The 21,696-nt window shown below is 45.7% G+C and overlaps 4 protein-coding genes across 4 annotated transcripts; all 4 read right to left on the bottom strand.

The window, feature by feature from the left end:
* Positions 1 to 1,799: 1,799 nt before the first annotated feature.
* On the bottom strand, positions 1,800 to 4,163 carry LOC127785764 (peroxidase 5-like). The gene is made up of 3 exons (XM_052313161.1): positions 3,628 to 4,163; positions 3,339 to 3,527; positions 1,800 to 2,695 (listed from the first exon to the last, which is right to left on the bottom strand). Exons 1-3 carry the CDS (start codon positions 3,859 to 3,861, stop codon positions 2,102 to 2,104), a joined length of 1,017 nt encoding a protein of 338 aa, XP_052169121.1. The 5' UTR covers positions 3,862 to 4,163; the 3' UTR covers positions 1,800 to 2,101.
* Positions 4,164 to 7,124: 2,961 nt separating this feature from the next.
* On the bottom strand, positions 7,125 to 8,525 carry LOC127753221 (peroxidase 5-like). The gene is made up of 3 exons (XM_052278694.1): positions 8,241 to 8,525; positions 7,985 to 8,173; positions 7,125 to 7,881 (listed from the first exon to the last, which is right to left on the bottom strand). The coding sequence occupies exons 1-3, from the start codon at positions 8,460 to 8,462 to the stop codon at positions 7,336 to 7,338; spliced, it is 957 nt and encodes a 318-aa protein (XP_052134654.1). The 5' UTR covers positions 8,463 to 8,525; the 3' UTR covers positions 7,125 to 7,335.
* A 428-nt stretch (positions 8,526 to 8,953) lies between these two features.
* LOC127752859 (protein CURVATURE THYLAKOID 1B, chloroplastic-like) lies at positions 8,954 to 10,644 on the bottom strand. Its single transcript, XM_052278296.1, has 6 exons — positions 10,235 to 10,644; positions 10,022 to 10,131; positions 9,859 to 9,945; positions 9,687 to 9,749; positions 9,276 to 9,313; positions 8,954 to 9,181 (listed from the first exon to the last, which is right to left on the bottom strand). Exons 1-6 carry the CDS (start codon positions 10,398 to 10,400, stop codon positions 9,127 to 9,129), a joined length of 519 nt encoding a protein of 172 aa, XP_052134256.1. The 5' UTR covers positions 10,401 to 10,644; the 3' UTR covers positions 8,954 to 9,126.
* Positions 10,645 to 12,012: 1,368 nt separating this feature from the next.
* On the bottom strand, positions 12,013 to 17,987 carry LOC127753035 (flavanone 3-dioxygenase 2). Its single transcript, XM_052278493.1, has 4 exons — positions 17,629 to 17,987; positions 17,285 to 17,532; positions 13,367 to 13,691; positions 12,013 to 12,798 (listed from the first exon to the last, which is right to left on the bottom strand). The coding sequence occupies exons 1-4, from the start codon at positions 17,839 to 17,841 to the stop codon at positions 12,556 to 12,558; spliced, it is 1,029 nt and encodes a 342-aa protein (XP_052134453.1). The 5' UTR covers positions 17,842 to 17,987; the 3' UTR covers positions 12,013 to 12,555.
* Positions 17,988 to 21,696: the final 3,709 nt, after the last annotated feature.

The raw sequence follows: 21,696 nt of genomic DNA, 5'->3' as shown, positions 1-21,696 counted from the left end.
GGAAATTCAAGAAATATATATTGGCCACATGCAGAAATAGAGGGTACATACATATATATAGAGAGAGAGACACACACGCGCGCGATGTATCGGATATATATTATATGTTCTGCATGCGCAATGCGTCACCTGGACCATGGTACACGTTCCCATCAGATCAATACTACTGTATATGCATCTGTACACCCCTTCTCCTTATGTGTGGTACACTAACTGGTACTAAGTACATGACAACTACAAAAGAACAAAAACAAGGTCCATCCATCCATGGCATGCTCTACAATGCTAGAAATGTAGTCGAATTTTGCAGATAACTAAATAAGCATAAAATATTTCGGTCACTGTTCGGCAAGTTAATCATGGAGCTTCCCAGTGAAAGATCGAGTTATGCAATGGTGCACTTGTAGTGTCTAGTAATCTATATATCCAAAACAAAGAACCATTCAAAATGAGAAGTGGGCCAATTAAAGCAGTGGGCAAAGTCAAGTATGGCCCAGTATGAATCTTAACCGATTAAAGCTTCGTGATGGGCCGCTCGTACACTTGGATGGGCCGTTGTTGAGGCCGAATCAAATTAACAAGGCCCAAAGATTTATATCTGTGTATTAGGCCCAACGAATTAGGCCTCGAGGAATTGAGGTTTCTACTGAAGGCCATTGGCCCATTATCCTCCAACTTGCCTAACCTGGAAGTCGAGTAGCAGCCATGTCAAGGTTGATTATTATTTTTTTCTCGAATGTGCAAAAGAATTGCACGTTAATATATTAGAAGAAAAAAATATTTGTTACACAACGCATTAAGCTAGACCGACTTATACCAAGAGAGGAGGGAAACAAAAGACCAAGGGAAAAAAAACTCGATACTACGACTCCAAACAGTGTGAAGGGGGCATAGTCCACTACTCTCCGAAAATCCCAAAATTAGCAATGCCAACTAACGACCAAAGATGGCCCTCTAAAAGGATGGACTGTAGGACCTCTGAGACCAAAGATAACACAGAGTCGAAAACCCTGGAGTTCCGTTCCTTCTACAGTTGCCAGGAGACCAGGAGGATTAGAGAATCGAAGCCAGGACGGAGATGCTCAGGCAAGCATGCCCTAGACGAATGCCATCAATCCTAGAGGCAGCTACCAAGGGAGGGAGAGAGGGCAACCCAACCAAGAGACGACAACACACGGAGCCAGACCTGCCAAGCGAACACGCAATCGAGGAGGATGTGGTTCGCCCCGTCTCAAGCTCTTGAGTGCAAAAGGGGCAGACCAAGTGACTATCAATGCCGCGCTTCTGGAGGAGATCGGCCATCCAGCAGCATCGTTGAAATGCAAACCAGAGGAAGAACTTGCATTTAGCAGGACCCTTCACGTGCCAGAAAAGATCAGCACAAGCAAAGAAGTGCTGGCCATAAAAGCACATCTGGTACGCCGAACGCGCTGAGTAGCGCTGGTCATCTTCCAACGCCAAACAAGACGATCCTCGACACCCGGCAAGAGCTGGACGTGAAACACTGCGTCCCAAATAAGAAGAAACTGGGAGATGGCCGAAACAGTTAGTGCGTCGCGGATGTTGGAAACCTAGGAATTGTTCGCCAGGCCAGAAGCGACCGTGAGTGAACCTCGGAGGCGCTGGGGCACGGCGAAGAGGAGATCAGGAGCCAAGGAAGCCACTGAGCGGCCATCAATCCATTGGTCAGTCCAGAAGAGCATTGACTCTCAGTCCCCTAGCACGAAGAAGATGGATGCCTCGAACATGTTAGAAACGGTCCGCTTGACTGGGGCTTTTCAAGCCATCTCAATAAGGATGCCCAAAGCGCTGCAGCCACATCCAACCTTAATTTTATTGCAGAATCAACAATTAATTAGCTTCTCTTTTTTTTAATATTAAGCACCATTTGGCACACATGGCTAGTTACAACTTACAGTTCTCTCAAAAGACACACACAGTCACAAAGAATTAATACAGATCATCAGCCAAAGAATAGAGAGCTCTAGCTCTTGATGCACAACCAACCAACCATACACACACACGCACACACAAAATGCACGTTACATACATGATACGTCACGTTGTCACGGCGAGCTAAGCTATGGCTTACCGATTTGCATCAGGCGACCCTGCAGTTTGCCCTGACCTTGCCGCTGCTGCCGGTGAGCACGCCGACGGCGCCCATCTTGACCATGGCGGCGGCGAAGTCGCTCTGGAAGGTGGAGGCGTCGTTGGCGTAGGCGACCACCTGGACGGCGGTGTTCTTGTCGCCGAGCAGCGCCTGGTCGGAGGAGAGCAGGCCGCGGTTGTTCATGACGCCCTTGAAGAAGCCCTCGTCGAAAGCGTTGGGGGTGACGGCGTCCATGGGCACGAGCGCGCCGCCGCCGGCGGCGCCGCCGCTCTGCGGGCACTGCTGTGCCAGCTGCGCCACGTACGCCGGGTCCATGGTCGGGTCCTGCCCGCCGCCGGCGCCGCCGGCCGTCGTGCCCGCCCGGTACAGGCGGCTGCTGAACGAGCTGCAGTGCGACGCGCCGATGGTGTGCGCCCCGGACAGCGCCACCATCTCCCGCTGGCTCAGCCCCTTCGCCGCGAACATCTGCGTCAGCTGGCTCACGCTCGCCGTCGGCGGCGGCAGGTTGCCGCCGGTGTCCGACGACCGCGACACGCTCCCGTCCCGCCGCCCCGCCGGCACCTGGTACGCGTTCCCGCCGGTCTGCGCGCCACACAAACAAACTTCAGCATCAATCTCCCTTTTTTTTCTGTAATAATGCAGGTGCAGCCTGGGGCGGAGCTAGAACAAAATGAGGGGGTTTCACTCGCTTGCTTTACTCTGGTTTGAATCAAATTTAGCTTAATACTGATACCTAAGTTTAAACTGACGGGGTATATATATGGTGGACACCCCCTAGCTATACTAGCTCCGCCCCGTGCAGCATGCCAGCATCATGTGGTGAAGGCAACGTGCCAACGTGTGCAGAAAAGTTGGGGACATGACATGCATATATAGATCAGAATCACTCAAGATTAGCTTTTTTTTTCCTCCCAAATCGTACGTGCGCTATATCTAGATTAAGCTTTACGTTGCAAAACCCATATGAATATATGATCATGTCTAGTTGCAAAAGCTGGCAGATGTAAGACTGAAGCAACGGCAATGGGTACGAGTAATTGACAAGTGCGATAGTGTGTGAGAGTGTGTAGTTACATCTAAGAGATTTTATAGTGCTTGAGAAAATACCAATAGATATCGTATTTTCTATTAAAAAATTTGATACCTTCGGTACTAAGAGTTAAGAGAATTTGCATTAAAAATTTAAATATCTCTTATGTACTGTAAAATTTCTCTAATTACGTACCAGGGCGACGCTGTCGCGGGCGGCGAAGGCGAGGATGTCGGCGCAGGAGACGACGCCGAAGCAAGCCTGCTCGACGCGGGCCTTGATGCGGTCGACCACCTCGAACCCACGCAGGCTGGTGTTCGGTCCGGCGTCCTTCTCCGCCTGGTTCCCCTTCGTCGAGTCGATCAGCACCGACGCATCACACCCCTGCACATCCAAAAATCATCCACAACCACATCACATCCAGCCACTCTCGCATGCAGCTGATCGATATATCGAGCAAGAATGGTGGATTGGCACTACTGACCCTGACGAAGCAGTCGTGGAAGTGGAGGCGGACGAGGCCGGCGGCGAGGCCCGGGTTGGCCGACACCGCCTTGCTCACCTCCTGCTGCACGATGATCTCCGCCGCCGGGCACGAGTTGTCGTAGAACCCCACCCGCAGCTGCGCCTCCAGCCCCGTCGCCATCGCCAGCAAGCTCACCGCCGCCACCTGCAAGTACCACGACAGCATCGTCGCACCACCGCCTCTCATCGCCATTGCCACTAAGCTCACACCAGCACACTCACTTTAGTACTAACTGCTCTCTTTATATACGGCTTAGTGGCTAGTGCTCGCTACAACGCCTATCTTTTTTATACAGGAGTGGACGGACACATCGACGACTGATCGATGGATCACTAGCTATGGCTATGCTTCTTGGTTAAGTAAGGCGACAGTGGAAGAGTGGCCGCGAGTGAGTTATATAGAAAATCAATGGAGGAGGGTTTAATTAGTGGAATCTTGATTGAGCTGGGGGGAGAGAGTGATGATGATCAGTGTGTGACAGATGCCGTCCATGTGCAGAGGGGATAGGTTGGTAGTGAAAAGTTGTGGTTCTGCTGCCAATTGGGGGCCTTTCTTTTTGTAACATGATTGGGGGCCATGGAAAGCGAGCGAGATCGATTCATCGATCGATCTGTGTAGGTAGAAGGAGTACTCCCCTGTTTTTATCCGCAGCATGCAGTAGTACATCTTGAGCACACAACGACGGATCGAAGCTGCCATTTGTGGTGTTCCGGTGACACTCTATGTCACATGACCAAAAAAAAACAGAGAGAGAGAGGGGGGCAAGCACTCGGACTTAATATGTAATATATCATTCCACAAACATACAAGTTCAAATTCAACTTCTATAAATTATAACAAAAATAATAAATTTGACTAATAATTGCATATATTAGTTAAAGTTTAATTTGTTATTTTTATTACAACTTGTAGAAGTAGAATTTAAAATTACATATGTGTAGAGTGATATATTATATATTAATCTATCTTGCTATTTTTTTTAAATTTTTTTATAACCATTTAGTTTACATACAAGAAATGGGTGGACGTCCATCCTAGAGATTAATTAGAATCATCTCGCACGCCCCCTCAAAGGAACAAATAGACTTTCCCCTTGTTCATGTGAGGAATATTGTGTTTCCTGTGTTGCTACATTGACAGCATTGGATGTTGGCTATGACATCGTGTAGTTACAGCTGAAGCATCAGTAGTGAATGTTTGGCTTTCTGCTAGGACTGAATTCTGAATAAATGTTTATGGTCTCCTTTACAGTTTGGTGAGCCTTTTTTGTGAGCTGCTGGATAATCTTGTCCTTCTGATGAAATGATAAATTATTTCCTGGGGCTAACGCTGGGGTGTCGTTATGTTGCATTTGGGGGTCCAAATTAACAAATCCTCTATACAATTGCAGTATAGGATGGTCCAACCTGTGCCTTTAGTCCCATTTCAATGGCAGTATATGTCTGTAATCTGCAAGGAGAGGCAATTGGGAGAATCAGATACGTACCCAATGGAATAGAAAACTTGATTCCTGACAGCCAATTAAGTTCCAGGCAGTAATGTATACTGTAGAGTAGTGGCAAATGCTTCCCAGCTAGAAAGAATCCAGCAAGGATCAAATGATTGGCTCACAGCATGCTCGGTTTCATCGACGTTTGCTTGCTAGTTAATTAGAAAGCACCTCCTTTCTAATCTGTGTTTCCATATCAAAATGTTGATTGGAATTAACAACGTAGCATCAAAGCATCCAGTTTGGTTGGTTGGAGACAGAGGAGACTCTTCACTAATTCGTTATTACAGAACAGCAGTAGTATTAGTTTCTCCGTATGCTAAGAGGGTCATTAGACTCATGACTCACGAGTTCATACTTCAGATTTGATGTGTGAAAAAACTAGTGAGATCTACACATGCAGGTCCGGAAGATAAGGCTATGATTCAGTCAAGTGGAGTTATATTTTCAGCAAGAACATGTACAGAGCCACCTTGCAACGGCTAATCTGCTACTGATTCAGGCCACTGGTGTGAGACTGTGAGTAAGTGACTGAATGAGAGTAGCGACTGCGATGCACATGCTGCGATCGTGTTTGGTAGAGCTCGTGTCCTGACAAGATTCTTCGATGTTAAACGACTCTTGCCGGTCAGAATTTTGACCTCAGGGTAAGGAATCAATCTTTATAATACAGTTTGGATCGGGAGCCAATCCGATAAAATATACTGTACATCCGTTTAACAACTGAATGCCTACAGAAGAAATGTCCTGATGTCCTATGGTTGATTATCATGTACTAATTTAATATCTACTGAATATACAGAAAGCAGTAGTCACACGTATTTTCGTTGTCTAACCCTCACATCGTTTCGCATAGAGCTGATCATAACCGACTAAAAATATTTTATAGAAATACTTTTATATATGTCTTATTAGTAACTTTAAAGCCAACGTAAAATATAAACTACGATAAAAAATCAAAATTAATTTTAAAATTAAGATTTAAAATTTAAATTTTAGGTGTGGCTGATAAGACAAGGAGTAAAGAACAAACCGAAGAAGGCAGCTCACTGTTACATGTACACTGAACATGTAACAGTGTTCAGGTTGTCAAGAATGCTGAATCCAAAGACAGTATGAACGGCTTCTGCAAAACTGCCTCTCCTGCAGGTTGCAGCCTTGCTGTTCCATGGGTCCCCGTAATCTTCTTCTGCAGTACAGCTAGTGATCGATGCCTTTGATAAAAACTGTGAGCTAACTAGCCAGGCCAGCCATTTTCCTTTAGAGCAGAGCAGCAGCTTGCCTGAACTTTCTGGTTCAGAGAACATGATCATCAAGCTATCAAGAAACGCTTTTACGAGATTATTAGGCTCTTAGCACATGACAAAAGCGCCAAATGCGCGTTGGTTTTGCCGGCTTATGCAAAGGCGTATCCGGGGTTGCGACCACGAGATGCATGTTTGTTCACACTTGGGTCAGAATGGGGGCCACGTCGGCGGCGGCGAGGTCATGAACTTGCCGGCTTTCCGCCGCCGCGAACTGGGCGCGCTTCGCCGTTGGCCCGGCCGCCGAGGGACTCTGATCCGGCGTGTGAACTGCCGGGGCGGCTGGGCTGACCACGGCCCATACCCTGTTGGGCTGTATCTATCTGATGGGGCCTCGTGAGTTATGGCCTGCTCTTATCTGATGGGCCGTGCCCGTTTGTGCAAACTGCATCCTGTTTGAAGCAGTTTGACTAGAGTCAACATAATCTGAACTTTAGGAGTGAATCGAATATATCCTGTAAATGGAATAATATGGGCCAATGTTTATATCCCTGTTTGAGATAGTTGAAATTGATGGAAAATTTAATTTATGTGATATGTTTAAGGGTATAAACGAATAAACTAACTACTATGTTATTTTAAAAAATATTTCAAGAAAATTTTTGCACGAATCACGCTATTTAAGTACTTGGGAAAAGTGAAAACAAAAATCCAGAATAAAGAAAAGAACAGTCAATCAAGAAGTTATGTGTACAAAAAATATTGTTGAATCTGAACAAAATGGTGGCGGTGAGCCAGTAAAAGGTGAACAAACAAATACAAGCTGAAACCGAGAGAAGAAGATTAATCGAGGAGAAAGTCATGGATGAAGCAATGAATTCAATCCGTCGATCGTGCCGCGCTCGATCTTGCGTGCAAATTCGCTCATCGCGATCATGTCCTGACCCGCCGGCAGTTGTCGCGGACCTTGCCGGCGTAGCCGCCGCGGAGGCCGCCCATCTTGACCATGGCGGCGGCGAAGCTGCTCGTGAACAGCGCCTGGTTGCCCCTGAGCTGGGTGACCCTCGCCAAGGTCCTGGGCGAGTTGAGCGCGGCGTCGGACTCGAGCACGGTGCGGTTGGCGAGCACGTTGGCGTAGTAGCTGGTGTCGAAGCCGTACTCGCTGCCGGCGTCGAGGGCGGCGACGTTGTTGGAGTTGTAGTTGCACTGCTTCCTCAGCGCGTTCCGGAACGCGGCGTCCATGCCCTTGTCGCCGTCGCTCGTCAGCCTGTACCCGAACGTGCCGCACCTGGCGACGCCGAGCGTGTGCGCGCCGGAGAGCACCACCATGTCGTCCACGGTCAGGCCCTTGCTGGTGAAGTACCGCGCCAGCTGGTCCACGTTCCGCTGCTTCGGCGGCGGGAGGTCGCCGGTCATGCTCGCCCGCGACACCGTCCCGTCCGGCCTCCCGCCGGGCACCTCGTACTTGTAGCCGCCGGTCTGCACGCCATCAAATGCCAGCCGGCGATGAGAAAGAATGTGATTACAGCTGAGCTGCGTGAGTAGGCGAGGATGTCGGCGTGTGGAAGACGTGCTCTCTCACCATGACCCTGACGCTGTCGCGGGCGGCGTAGGCGAGGATGTCGGCGCACGACACCGTCTGCTTGCACGTCGCCTCCAACCTCGCCTTCACCCTGTCGACGACGTCGTAGCCTCGCAGGCTCAGGTTCGGCTGCGCGTTCTTCTCCGCCTGCCCGTCGCTCGCCTCCAGCAACACCGACCCGTCGCAACCCTGAAAATCAAACCGGCGTTACATCAACTCGGCGACGACCGGGGACGCCATTGCTAGCTTAGCTTACGTTGACGAAGCAGTCGTGGAAGTGGAGGCGGAGGAGGCTGGCCGGCATGCTCCGGTCGGCGTTCCACGCCTTCTGGACCTCGTCGAACACGATGGACTCGGCGGCGGGGCACTTCTGGGCGTAGTACTTGTACACGAGCGTCTGCGCGTCGGCGTGCAGGAGCATGCCGGCGACGGCGGCGACCAGCCACAGCGCGGCCGTGGCTCCCCTCTTCATCGCCATCACCGCGCTCGGCTAGGTAGCTTGTGATTGATTGATGCGAATGCAAATGTGATTTTCTCGCCGCTGGCTGGTGCAACGACGAACAGCTCGAGCGGTATATATATATGCGAGGTGATCGATCATGTTTGCATTTGAGGCGAGCACGTATATATGCGTGATTTGACTAATCATGTGTAAGTTAATGGGAGCGAGGTCGATTAAGTCAAGAGAAAATAGTGGCAACTTTGTCCTTGAATCCGACGTGAGATTGTGTAACTGTGAACTGGCCGCGAATGATAATAAAATTGATTAGTGACGCTAACTCTCTGTCGGTTTGGACGTGCTTCCGTGTAAATTGTTGAGTGTTTGAATCTGCATTTCTTTGGTCCAATCATGATGGAACAGAGTAACATGCCCATGGCTATGGCTCTGTCCCTCACCCTCTCTAAAAAAAAAGAGAAAGAGATATGCTACTTGCTTGACAGAAAAAAAAAAGGACAATTGACAAAGAATTTCAACTCTGAGTAAACATTCTGAAAAATGTTATTTAGCAGTAATGTCCAACTTATATAGACATACATTGAGTAAGAGCAATTAAATTAGATGCTATGCTGTGATACAGTACAGATAATTAATCCAGTAGCAGCCTCCCTTGAACTGAAGTTGTATATAAGTAGTATCTCTGTTAACCGCTGATTATATCCTCGTAGACCTCCCTAACCTTTGCAAAGAAAGCTTCCCTGCAATTCAACACAATAGTTTGAGTTAGGACTCACATCTGTCAAGCCTTTGCACTTTGCAGGTTGGATAAAATAGTTGTGCTTGATGACGTACCTGTCAGGCTTGAACAGCAGGTTCCGGTATGCAAACCACTGCATCAGAAGCAACATATTATCAAGAGATGGAACTCGACGGAAAAATGACAGCAATGAACTAAGTAAGAAAATTCAGACTTGAACAGTTCCCAAAGCAGTTGGTATAATGCAGCAGTAATCATACTTCTAGAAACAAAGTTTTTTGCTCTGACGTGTATCTTACTCCCTCCGTCCGATTTTTACATTTTGCTTTTACTATTTGACCATTCATCTTATTAAAAAAAAATTAGATTTATTATCCAAAGTATTTTAAGTATAACTTTTTGTTTTTTTATATTTGTATAAATTTTTTAAATAAAACGAGTGGTCAAACAATACAAACAAAATATCAAAATATCTTGTATTAGGGGATGGAGGGAGTAGTTCTTACCCCGCTGTAGCCAATGCCAACAGCTTCCATGAGACCAGGAACGATAGGAAGCCTGTCAATTGCCTGCAAGGCAATCAAGCAAAAACCCAAGTTAATCACTGTATACCTACACAATTCACAATTAAGAAAGAAAGAAAGAAATGCAAGTGTGAGCATGTTTTTGAGTGCCGACCGATACAACTCCGCCGGCGCTCCACATCCCGAGCGACGCAGCGACCGCCAGCGTCGTCACCGCGTACTTGTCCTCAATCCTGTCCCACTGCACGCAACAATGGTATATACAAAGCGATTGGTGACACGTAATTTCAGCTGAGAATGTGTTTGTGTATATCTACCTCTTGTTTGAGGGCATTGATGAACTCGGTGATCTCCGCGTTGGCGGCGAGCGGCGCCGCCGGCGCCTCCCCCGCCGCCATGGCCACCACGTTCCTCGCCAGCCTCTTGCCTGCAAATTAAAACGCCACTTCGGACGTATCAGCACAACGACGCTGTGCCTACTATCAGCAGTGAGCAAGCAGCTGTACTACTGGTCGTCGGTGGTGACTCACAGAAGGACGCGACACGGGGCTGGCCGTGGGAGGCGAGGCCGGGCAATAATGGCGGAAGCGCGGGGAGGCCGAGGCCGACGGAGCGCTTCGCCGGCTTCACCTCGGCCGCCGCCGCCGTCGTCGCCGCCGCGGCGGCCGGGGTGGTGGTCGCGACGGTCGGTGCCATACTATACTGTACCTTGTACAAACCGTGCGTGCGTCGCAGCTAGCTAAGCTCTCTGCACGTAGTACGATCGATCGGTCGATCGGTGTCGTCAATCTGCTGGTAGTAATAGCGGCCGCGAGATGGGAGTGGGACGGACGGCGTACGGGCGGACGATGGGGGTGGAGGGATCGGAGGCCGGCGGCTTGGATAAAAGTGGGGATGGGTGGGATGGGTACCACACGTTGCGGGCGGGAAACTGATAAGATGAGGTTTGGGCATTTGTATGGCCTTGGATGATGATGGATCATGCTATACTCCCGTTTTATTGCAGATCATCCAAACTGTTTCCGAGATGGTTGATCCATGGAGAGTACGTGTCACCTCACCTATAATCCCTTTTTCTTTTTTGGATAATGACCTCTCTCTAATCCATTACATACATCATTGCAAACGGCCAAACGCCACACAAGAACGTTCAGTGTGGGCACACGTACTTGCATTTGCTTGATGGATATGGATAGATGTGTCCTGAGGTAGAATTAGCAAACCTAATCGAGGATATGTATGCACAGAAAGTTTCTTTTTCTCTAAAATAAAGGGTAGTGTGTCTTATATGGGTCAATTTAACGTTGCCACAACGATAGAATTTTCAATATACTCGGGAGTTTATAAGATTATTGGTCTCTGGAAGCTGGTCACAGACTCCCAAAACTGGACCTCAAGCTGATGCGGCCACTCCCAGCGGTAGGCCCATGAACCGCGGCTGACATCTCAGGCCCAATTCACCCTCTGCTTCGGCTTCATGGGCTCGGCTGCTTCGCCTCCTGAAAAGCCCACCATAAGCTCACTAGGCCTGCAGGTTTGAGTGGGCTGGGGAAACGAGGTGGGCCCCCCGTTCTGGAGGAGAACCAGTTCGGCCCATGACATGCATGGGCTCTATCACCCGAGATGTACCGTTTTGGGCCTGCCCCACAATTAGCCCACCTACACAACTGAACAAATCTTCGTGACTGCTTTCCCATTTCCAAGAATCATGAAAAAAGAGGTTTTTTTTTTTTAGAAATCACCGTAGGGGAGAGGTTCCCCACCTGAATCTTCCATTGAAAGGAGTAGTAAGCTTGGGGTTACAAGGTTACATGAGCGTGGGCATTGCCAGCAGCGAGCCACTACAGATGAGTAGTTAGGGGCGTTGTAGAACATTTTTCCACGCTAGAACCACAATCCTATCGGAGCGCTTAATTCTTTCAGCCCATAGGGTCGCATCGTCAATACAACGTCGCAGTAATCGATGGAGACAGGGTTGTAGATGTCTGAAGACCATATCATATATGTGATTCCACAAACCCCAAAAGCATAGCAGGAAAAAGGATCGGAAGTAGGAACAGACGGCCTCATCTTTTCACTTATGCTTATACTTATCAGCCAAAATTTCAATTTTCAATCTTAAATTTGGAGTTAATTTTGGGGTTTTTTTCATCGAAATTTATTTTTTAGCTTTTGCTTTTAGATTGCTAAGAACACATATATAAAGTTTTTATTCATAAATTATTTTTCGTTTGCAAATATGTCGTTTCGCTTATTCCGGGAATAAGCGAAACGATAGAGTATGATAAAGACTGATATTGAAAAGGAGTTCTACAACCACAAAGGATGCCATTCCCTTTGCAAGTAAAAAAGGGATACAGAGTTACAGACACTGAAAGTTGTTCCACAAAAAAAAGATACTAAGAGACCCTCCTAATATCCAAAACCAGGGACAAAAAACCAACTGATTAGGAGCTTCAACACAATCCACACTTCCCTATGATGGCTATTAACGAAATCTCTTTGTGCTCTCTTTTTCCTTGTAAGTGAAGCTAGGAATGGAGGCCGCTGAGGAATTTAGTGTCCAATTAACAGAGAGCAAATAGGCATCCAAGAGAGAACTCAAACTTCATTTGGAGAGAGATTTGATAATTTAACACTCTTTTCAATGGGTTTCGATTATTTGATATCCTGGCCCACTTTCATTTACTCAGATGGTCCCATATGTCATCCTCACAAATGTCAATTAAAGTAATTGGACAACGAAAAAAGTGTCAAATTATCAAATTTTTCTAATTCGTGGTCAGGGTCACAGTGTGTAGTGTTCGCCTCACGGTTTTGATGTCGACTCGTAGAGTGAGCTTGCGATGAGCTAAGTCCTGAACAGCTCGAGGCAGTGCTCCTGGTCAAGGTTCCTGCTCCAGAACTTCTTGTAGTACTCGTCGTAGGTGTAGTTCCGGTACACCGCCGGCGAGTCGTCGGTGATGAGCTTCTTGGCCGGGCCGAGCTCCACGCTGTTGCACGGGCACAGGAACGACGCCACCGACATCCTCTCCCTGTCGGAGTTCACCACCGCCCGGTGCCACACGCTCCTGTACTTCCCGTTGCTCAGCGCCTGACAGAACCAGCAGCAATTTAATGTTCAGAGTTCAGAGTTTCAGACATCAACACGTTCTACATGCAGCTTTACTGAAAGATTCTCAGCCCTCTTATGAAACAAATTGAGAAGTGGAGGAATTTGAAGAATTTGCATCATATTAGGATTTTTCTTACAGAGACCTCTAGATCAAAGGGTTCAACCTTCGCCGTGTTTAGTTCTAAACTTTTTCTTCAAACTTCCAACTTTTCCATCACATCAAAACTTTCCTACACACAAACTTCCAATTTTTCCGTCACATCGTTCCAATTTCAACCAAACTTTTAATTTTAGTGTGAACTAAACACAGCCCTTATAAAATGGAGCAATCCATGAAAAATTTGAAAGAAATAAATCATGAGGTTCTACCTCATGTTTCCTAAGACTTGAAAATTTCTTGTGTTCTTCCTATGTGTCATCGAAATGTTAGTTCTAAAACTTTTCTGTGTTATTAATCGTCACTTTATTGCTACGTTTTTTCTGTCTAAGTGTTTTTGCAATCTTAGATATGAAAAGAGGCCTAAGATGATCTGAGAGGAATGGTCACCTGAAGTTGGTCGCCAATGTTGATGACGAGAGCACCGGGTTGCGGGTTGACGGCAATCCACTTGCCGTCGTTGAGGACCTGCAGGCCGGCGACCTGGTCGTCCATGAGGAGGATGGTGAGGGCGTTGGGGTCGGTGTGCGCGGGAAGGCCATAGGTGAGCTCCGGCTCCGGGCACTGTGGGTAGTAGTTCACCGCCATGTGCTGCTCCTGCTCCCCCAACGTCTCCCTCATGTATCCTCCCTCCAGCCCAAGGCTCTCCGATATCGCCTCGTATAGCCTGAACCCTAGCTCTCTTACCTCTGTGCAGTACGTGCCGATGATCTCCCTGCAATGTCATCACGAATTCGATCAGTCGCTTGATCAATTAAGTACTTCATCCGTCCTAAAATATAAAAACCTAATACTATGATTAGATACCACAAGTACTACTTTGTCATACTACTATATTTTGGAGTTGAGGGATACTCTCTCGTCTCATAAAAAAATCAACCAAGTATCGGATGTGATACATTCTAATACTATAAATCTAGACAAATCTATATCCGGTACCAGGTTAGTTTTTTATGGGACGAAGGAATAAGTAATAATTATACTGAAAATTCTCTGTATTGAAGTGAGGTATGTTTGGACAAGTTAAGATGCCAAGAACAGCATCTGTCATCACTGAAAACTGAATGGGCCTGCAGAGTACAGAGAGACATGGATAGATTTTGGACAAGTAGTACGTTATCTTGAAAAAATATTTCTGCACGTGGTTGATCACGTTGTGGTTATCCTTGTATATTCTCACTTGTTCACATGTGGCCATGCATGTGCTTCTTGGTTTCTTAATCAAAAGATGTGGCCGCTGTTACAACCCCTGTAACCTTTGGATTCTGATTCCAATTCCAGAGATTGCAACGGGGCATTGTCTTCGATGTCAGTGTCGCATGCTCTGATTTCTTTAGGCGATTACATTAAACATTTGTGAGAGCATCAAGCAACTAACTACCTTGTTTTTCTTGCACGGTGCACGCAACTAACAACTACCTGCGCACATGGTGGAACCATGGCCACGCACAGTGCAGAATATATGGTCATTAGCTAGATGCTGAACTCTTATTCTAATATATTAACGTGGAGAGCTTTTACTCCCTCGGTCCCTTAAAAAATGAATCTAGAACCAGATGTGATATATTATAGTACTATGAATCTGGACATATGTATGTCCAAATTTGTAGTATTAGGATGTGTCATATCCGGTATTAGGTTGGTTTTTTTATAGGACAGAGGGAGTACGTGTTAAAGAAATTGTGAGCGTGTTAAAGATTGAACACGAGACCACAAGATTAAAACCACACACTCTTTGATACTGCACTATCAAGTACATCTCTTAAGCTTTTACGTGTTTACGGGAAAAAAAATCAAATTGATATAGACTATGAGACGACGTTCCTGAATCACGTGGTTTTGTTTGCCACCTTTGATGGCTCGTTTGCTCTTGTTTCTTTCTTGGCTTCAGGTATCTATCTGCGTTTGTGCGCGCTAAATGTTCAGAAAAGCAAAGGGGAGCATATCTCTTAGGTTTTAGCTAGGTGATTCAGTGACTGCACATTCTTGAAAAGCTCCACCGTACGTGTAACATCAAGGATCGTTTTGTTGTTATGCATGCCAATCTCAGTCCTTATCAAAGTAGATGTATTCGAGAGCAAATTGCTCACTCTGACTTGTGAAAAAAAAAAAAGAGTAAAGTCCATTACTGGTCCCTAAGCTTGTACCGCTGTATTATCCCGGTCCCTAAACTCGCAAATCGACCGTTTAGGTCCTCAAACTTGTTCGACTGGGTCATCCCGGTCCCTAAACTTGCAGATCACTCGTTTAGGTCCTCCAACTTATTCAGTTGTGTCACCCTGGTCCCTAAATTTGGATTTGAATATCATCTGGGTCAAATAGGACGGTCTAAAGACTTTATATTTAAAAATAATTCATAACTTTTTCATGTGAACTTTAATGAAGATAAACATTATATTAAACTTGTAACCCTTGATGCGGTCTACAACTTTGTAGTTGAATTTTTTTTATTTTAAGTCATTTTTTGTCCCAAAATGTAATTTTAAAATTAAAATTTCAAAATCTATAAACATGCAACAATATTTTGGGACCCTAAACAGTTTTAATTCAAAAACTTTTCAACTAAAAAGTTGTAGGTCGCATCGAGAGCTACAATTTTGATATAAAGTTTGTCTTCATTAGAGTTCACATGAAAAAGTTATGAATTATTTTTTGATAGAAAGTCTCTAGACCGTCCTGTTTAGGGACCGGGTTGACACAACTGAACAAGTTGGAGGACCTAAACGAGTGATCTGCAAGTTTAGGGACCAGGATGACACAGTCGAACAAGTTTGAGGACCTGAACGGTCGATTTGCGAGTTTAGGAACCGGGATGACACAACGGTACAAGTTTAGAGACCGGTGATGGACTTTACTTAAAAAAAAAAAACATAGTGGAAGGTGACACGGAGCATGAAGCTTAGAAGCTAGCGTGATAAGCATTGCAATTTCCAAATGTTATCAATTTCATTTCGGTACCGGCCGAAATGGCTGGAATTTGGAATTATGGCACCTACCAATTCCAGTTCTAATACCAGCCAATTCCAGCAGTTGCGGTCCAGGTTGAGCCTAGGTTGTTCTTTTACTTTTCCAACTATTAGTGGTCCCTACTTCAAATTATCCTGCCAATTTGATATATGTGGTATTCGATCCTATTGCTATATATGGTTACAAAGTAAAATTCAGTGAAATTATAAATCTATGTTACTTTTATTAAGCTCTGGAACAGTACAATAGTTTCAATCCCATCAGAATCTTTTTCCAATTAACAATATTGTAGGGATGTAAGTGGGCCGAGCAAGCGGTGTTTTATTTTCTTCCGGTTATTACAATTGTAGTTGATTTTTTCTTTCAAGTTTTATAGTAGCAAGTAGTAAATAAACTATAAGACAGTTTTTTATACAGGCAGTGGGTTGCCCGCTTGCATTCCTACATTCTGTCATGACCTCCCAAGTAGAATTTGACAAGATTGATGATATCCTTTGTCGCATATCTTGTTATTTGTGAACTTGTGATATGTGAATAGACTGACTGACTTGAGGATTGATCTTCTGTCTGTGTAATAGACCGGCCAAACCTTTATTTATGCTTCATCCTCTCTAATGCGTCATGTTTTAAATGATAGCAAACCATTTACCTTTTGAAAATGTTTGCTAACGTGCAACTACAAAAGGAAATGGTGTAGAGTGTGTGGAACTCCAACCTTCCAACTCCCTTGCTTCGTTTTCCGTGCGCACGTTTTTCAAACGATTAAATGGTGTGTCTTTTTTAAAAATTTTCTGTAAGAAAGCTGCTTTGAAAAATCATATTGATCCATTTTTTAAAAAAATTAGCAAATACTTAATTAATCACGTGCTAATGGACGCTCTGTTTTCCGTGTGTACTATTTGGGTTGGTAACCGGCATATGCGAACACAGCCTAAATGCAGAGAATTTTTTTTAAGAATATACTTTTGTCCACAAAGGTACTGTGGTCCATGCAAAATAATTGTACTCCATCTGTTCTAAAATATAAATACTTTTGAATTTTTTTACACTTTTAAATATACGAGTAAAATTGAATATGTGATAGTTGTGATTGATTGAGATGAGTGAAATTAAATAGGCAGATAATTTATTATATTCCGATATAGATTTTTAACGCTAAAAGTTGTTCCTATATGCTACTCCTATATTTTAGAACTAAGGGAGTAGAAATGGTCCAAAAATAAATTAATCGCAGTCAATTTCAAACGTGTTTTAGCAGTAACCGATACTGAATGGCGAATGGCAAGCATGAATGCAGTAACTAAATGTGTAGGAGAGCTGAGACAAAATAGAAATTTGTACTTGAAGGAGGGCGGATTGGAGGGCCAGTCGGGGACGAACTGGTGGAGAGGATAGCAGTGGAGGCGGAGGTAATCGCGCCAGTTGTGCACCGTCTCCTTGCGCACGTTGAAGCTCGTCGACAGCCGTATCTTCTTGGCCGGATCGTCGGAGTAGAGCTTCGCCTTCTCCTCCGCCGGCAGCCGGAAGAACTCGCGGCCCACCTCCATGACCGACGCGATCAGCGCCGCATCGATGCCATGGTTCACCACCTGGAATCACACGCGGGGATTTTGATCAGCTCGTCGTCAGCTTAGCTGCAATTTCTGCAGATTGTTGAGAGGAATTCGTGTTGATGATGATGATACCTGGAAGAAGCCGTGGGTGCGGCAGGCGTCGCCGACGGCGGAGACGACGGCGGCGCGGTCGGGGGAGGCGAGGTCGACGACGGGGATGCGGGCGTCGGAGACGACGAGGTCGAGGCGCGGGCGCTGCGACTCCGGGCGGACGTACTTCCCCGGCATCGTGTCGTGCACGGCCGTCGACAGCAGCTGGTGCTGCTGCTCCGCCTCCGCCGCCATGTTCACGACGGCGACGGCGACGACGACGTCGGAGGAGGAGAGGACGACAACAACGGCGGCGCGTGTGTGCAACGACGACTGTGGCGTGTGCGGCGACCGTCCGGCGACATGGCTCACCGGGAGGCGATCCCCGAGCTGGTCTTATAGCGGAAGGAGGAGGAGAAGGGATCGAAGCAGACGTGGCGAGAGGGTGAGGAGTAGTTGACTACTGTGAAGGCCTTCGAGTCGTTGGCTGCTTGCGTGCGTCACAGCCGCGTCCGCCCGTGACATCATTGTCTCGACTCTTCGCTCTCGTCAAACACCCAAATTAAACTCATCGATCAGCTAGTGCACGCAAGAAAGGCGAGAAGAATACTCTGTTCTGTTCGTTCCTTGGGCATGTGTCGGTGCTGGTGGTGGTGCTCTGTTCCTGGCTGCACAACGCGATCTGCGGCCATGTGTGTTCGACCGCGCGCGCGCGCAGGCAGAATCCGAAGCTCTGCAGGACGACAGAGTGTTTTGGTGGTAGCGTACGCGTGTGTGTGCGCCATGTGTGGTGACGCTGCGGTTGGGGTTTGGGGTTTGTGGTTTGTTTTTGTAAAAAGCCAGATCTGATGGGTGTACAGGGGCTACAGTGTACTGGACCGTGATCTCTTCGCAGGATCGAAGATCGATCGAGCAGCTAAAAGTGGGGCGAGGAGAAGGTTTCAGATCTACTGTAGGTGTACAAGCGTAGCCCGGGACAGCGAATCCAGAGACAACCACAAGGACACAGGTGCGCATGCCGTGTCGTTGCCTCATCGTCATTTTATCTCTACGTTATTTTTTTTAAAAAAGAAACCCAGTAATCTAGGATTTAAATTTAGATAGACGGGTTCCACTGCAAGAATGTAACCAAGTGAGTTACGTTCACTTCGCTATCTCTGCGTTATTTCTGTTCATGGGTTTTTTTCAATCTTACGTTCCAAAAATGGTCTAAAAGTTCATCTGAGAGGAATAGTCACCTGGAGCTGGTCGCCGATGTTGATGACGAGAGTGTTGGGCTGCAGAGATTAACGGCAAACCATTTGCCGTTATTGAGGGTCTACAGATGGGCGACCTGGTCATCCATGAGGAGGATGGTGAGGTGTCGGGGTCGGTGTGCATGGGGAGACCATAGTGAGCTCTGGCTTTGAGCACCGCGGATAGTGTTTACTGCCATGTGCTACTCCTGGCCCCTTATGTAGTGTTTGATTGGAAGGATGGGATGGGATGAACCCACTTTTAGGGATGTTTAGTTTAGGGGTAAGTGGGATGGGTTGGTCCTTGGAGAGGAATATTCCTCTCTGATCTGGGACCAATCCATCCGGGAAAAAGGGCCGGATGAGCTCATCCCACTTAGGACGAGCGCACGGTGTGAGCTCGTTCGCACCCGCCACCACCTCCGCATCCGCCAACACTCGTCCACGCCCGCTGCCATCTCCGCGAGCGACCGCCACTCCTCTCAGATCTGGGAGCCACCTCGCCTCCGCGACCACCGTCACTCGTCCACGACCCGTCTCTCCTCCGCAAGTGACCGCCGTCACTCATCCGCTCGCGCCGATGAGCTCCACCGCCCCCACGCTCGCCGCTCGCCGCTCGCTGTGCCCCAGCTATTGGGAGCTAGATGGCACTAACGGTAGTGCAAAGCTGTCTATCCCATCCCACCTCAATCCCTTCTACCAAACAAAAAAAATATAACCATTACATACTATAAACCAAACAGACAATTGAAACCATCCCATCCAAAAAAAACTAGGATAGGTCTAACCCATCCTACTTAGGGACACACGCTTAGGGACTCCCTCATGTAGCCTCCATCCAACCCAAGGCTCTCCAAAATGGACTCGTACAGTCTGAACGCTAACGTCCCTTACCTCTCTACGTATTCTGTTCAAAACACATGTACATGTTCTCTGTTGGGTTGTTCTATGGTACTCGTACTAGAGAAGAAGAAAGAAGAAAGAAAACGTGACAGAGATAACATGGTTCTAATTTCACAAAAGCTCAGTGATACCCAATCGATACCACAAATAATAATGGTATTTCTTTCCCAATTGACAAATTTATAATGGCATCGATGTAATAACCATTTTTTTAAAAAATAGGCTCTACATGCAGAGGCTAAGAGTAAATATCAAAATATGTAATTTTCGTATAGTTCCTCCCGTGAATGTATCTGTATGTGCATAATTATGTTCAGCCTGTAAGTGTAATTGTGAGATATATATACATACATACTCCCTCCGTCCTCTAATATAAGGGATTTTGACATTTTGCTTATACTGTTTGATCACTCGTCTTATTCAAAAAAATTTGTGCAAATATAAAAAATGAAAATTTGTGCTTAAAGTACTTTGAATAATAAAGTAAGTCATAAATAAAATAAATAATAATTTCAAAATTTTTTGAATAAGACGAATGGTCAAACGGTGTAAGAGAAATATCAAAATCCCTTATACTAGGGGATAGAGGGAGTATATAATATGGTAATTTCAAGAAGAAACTACCAATCTACTCATGGTCCACATAGATTGAAAACGAAAAATGTGTATGCAATTAATTAAAGCCTAGGGGCATATGGATGGAGCAAAACTTAATGACATGGAAAGAAAAATGTGAAAACTAAGGGGGCATAAAATATATTTGTCTTAAAGCTTAATTGAATTGATGCTCCAAGACCAACTAGACCTCACTAACTTCCCCCATTTCCTTTTTAGAAGTTTCCTCTGTCTCACATTTTCCTCATGTGGGATTATCTTCGGCTTCTGATAGAGCCAGTTCATCCTCTTTCTCACATGAAGACACCTTTACAATGGTTTCTATTGGTGGTAAAAGTAATCTTGATTTGTTCACCCTTTTTTACATATTGATCATGCATATCTTCTTATATTACCACCTCAACCAATAGCACTAGAATATTTTCACTGTTAGTAGAACTCATAAATCAACAGATAAGATTTGCTAAAAATAAATGGTAGTAGAATAGTACCAACAGAGACCACCCTAAAGATACTAAACCATTATATTATCAAGTGCATGTGCCAACTAATTAAAAAAAACTTAGACCGAGTTATAATCAGCTTAACGGTTTAGCTACTTCCTCGTTTTTAGCGAGTATATATGTTCACCAGCTGAAGTGTATATACTAAAAAACTTACTGTGCAGAAGTTTTTTTAAAAAGAAAATCAATAAACCCATTTATTAAGTTTGTAATAGTTTTTTTTAAAGAAACGCAGTACAAATGTAGATGCTCACACACGTGCACACTCACCCTACCTATCTCTAGGAGTATGTTCAGAAGATTGGACCGGTATATCTTGAGATTGACGAAGTCACCACTGACGCCTCGCTGTTAATAGGCACGTCACCTACCACTGAAAGAATAATTAGCCGTAAATACGAGCATATGTGTTAAGTCTATAACTTAAATCTGGGTGAGTTGGTTCCACCGCATGAAACCTAATCAGTTGAGCTACATTTACTTCACAAGTTTATAATTGTTAATACTTAATTAACCATGAACTAATAACTCATCTTACTGTACATGTGAGGAAAAAGCTCCAGCCAACCTTTAGTTAGAGCGCAGCCTTAGTCTAAATAAAGAGACATACAGTTCGTTTATAGTGAAAAACACCATATTCCAAAAGAAGATGCTCAGATACATTCAATCATTATCAACAAGACGTTCACTTGACCTAATTAGCCATGAAAGAAAACGAAGTGGGCGGCTAAGAAGCACGTCCGCGACGAAACATTCAAACGCTATAGGTATAGGCGCACGGCGGCTAATTTATTAATTAAGTGGAACTGGAAACAACGAAGTAGTGGAAGATCTAGCTCACCGAGAAAAACTCC

This window comes from Oryza glaberrima, chromosome 10, assembly GCF_000147395.1.
Source record: "Oryza glaberrima chromosome 10, OglaRS2, whole genome shotgun sequence".
In the NCBI taxonomy this organism is placed as follows: Eukaryota; Viridiplantae; Streptophyta; class Magnoliopsida; order Poales; family Poaceae; genus Oryza; species Oryza glaberrima.
Note: the sequence above shows the minus strand (reverse complement) of the source record. Positions and strands in the feature narration are given on the sequence as shown.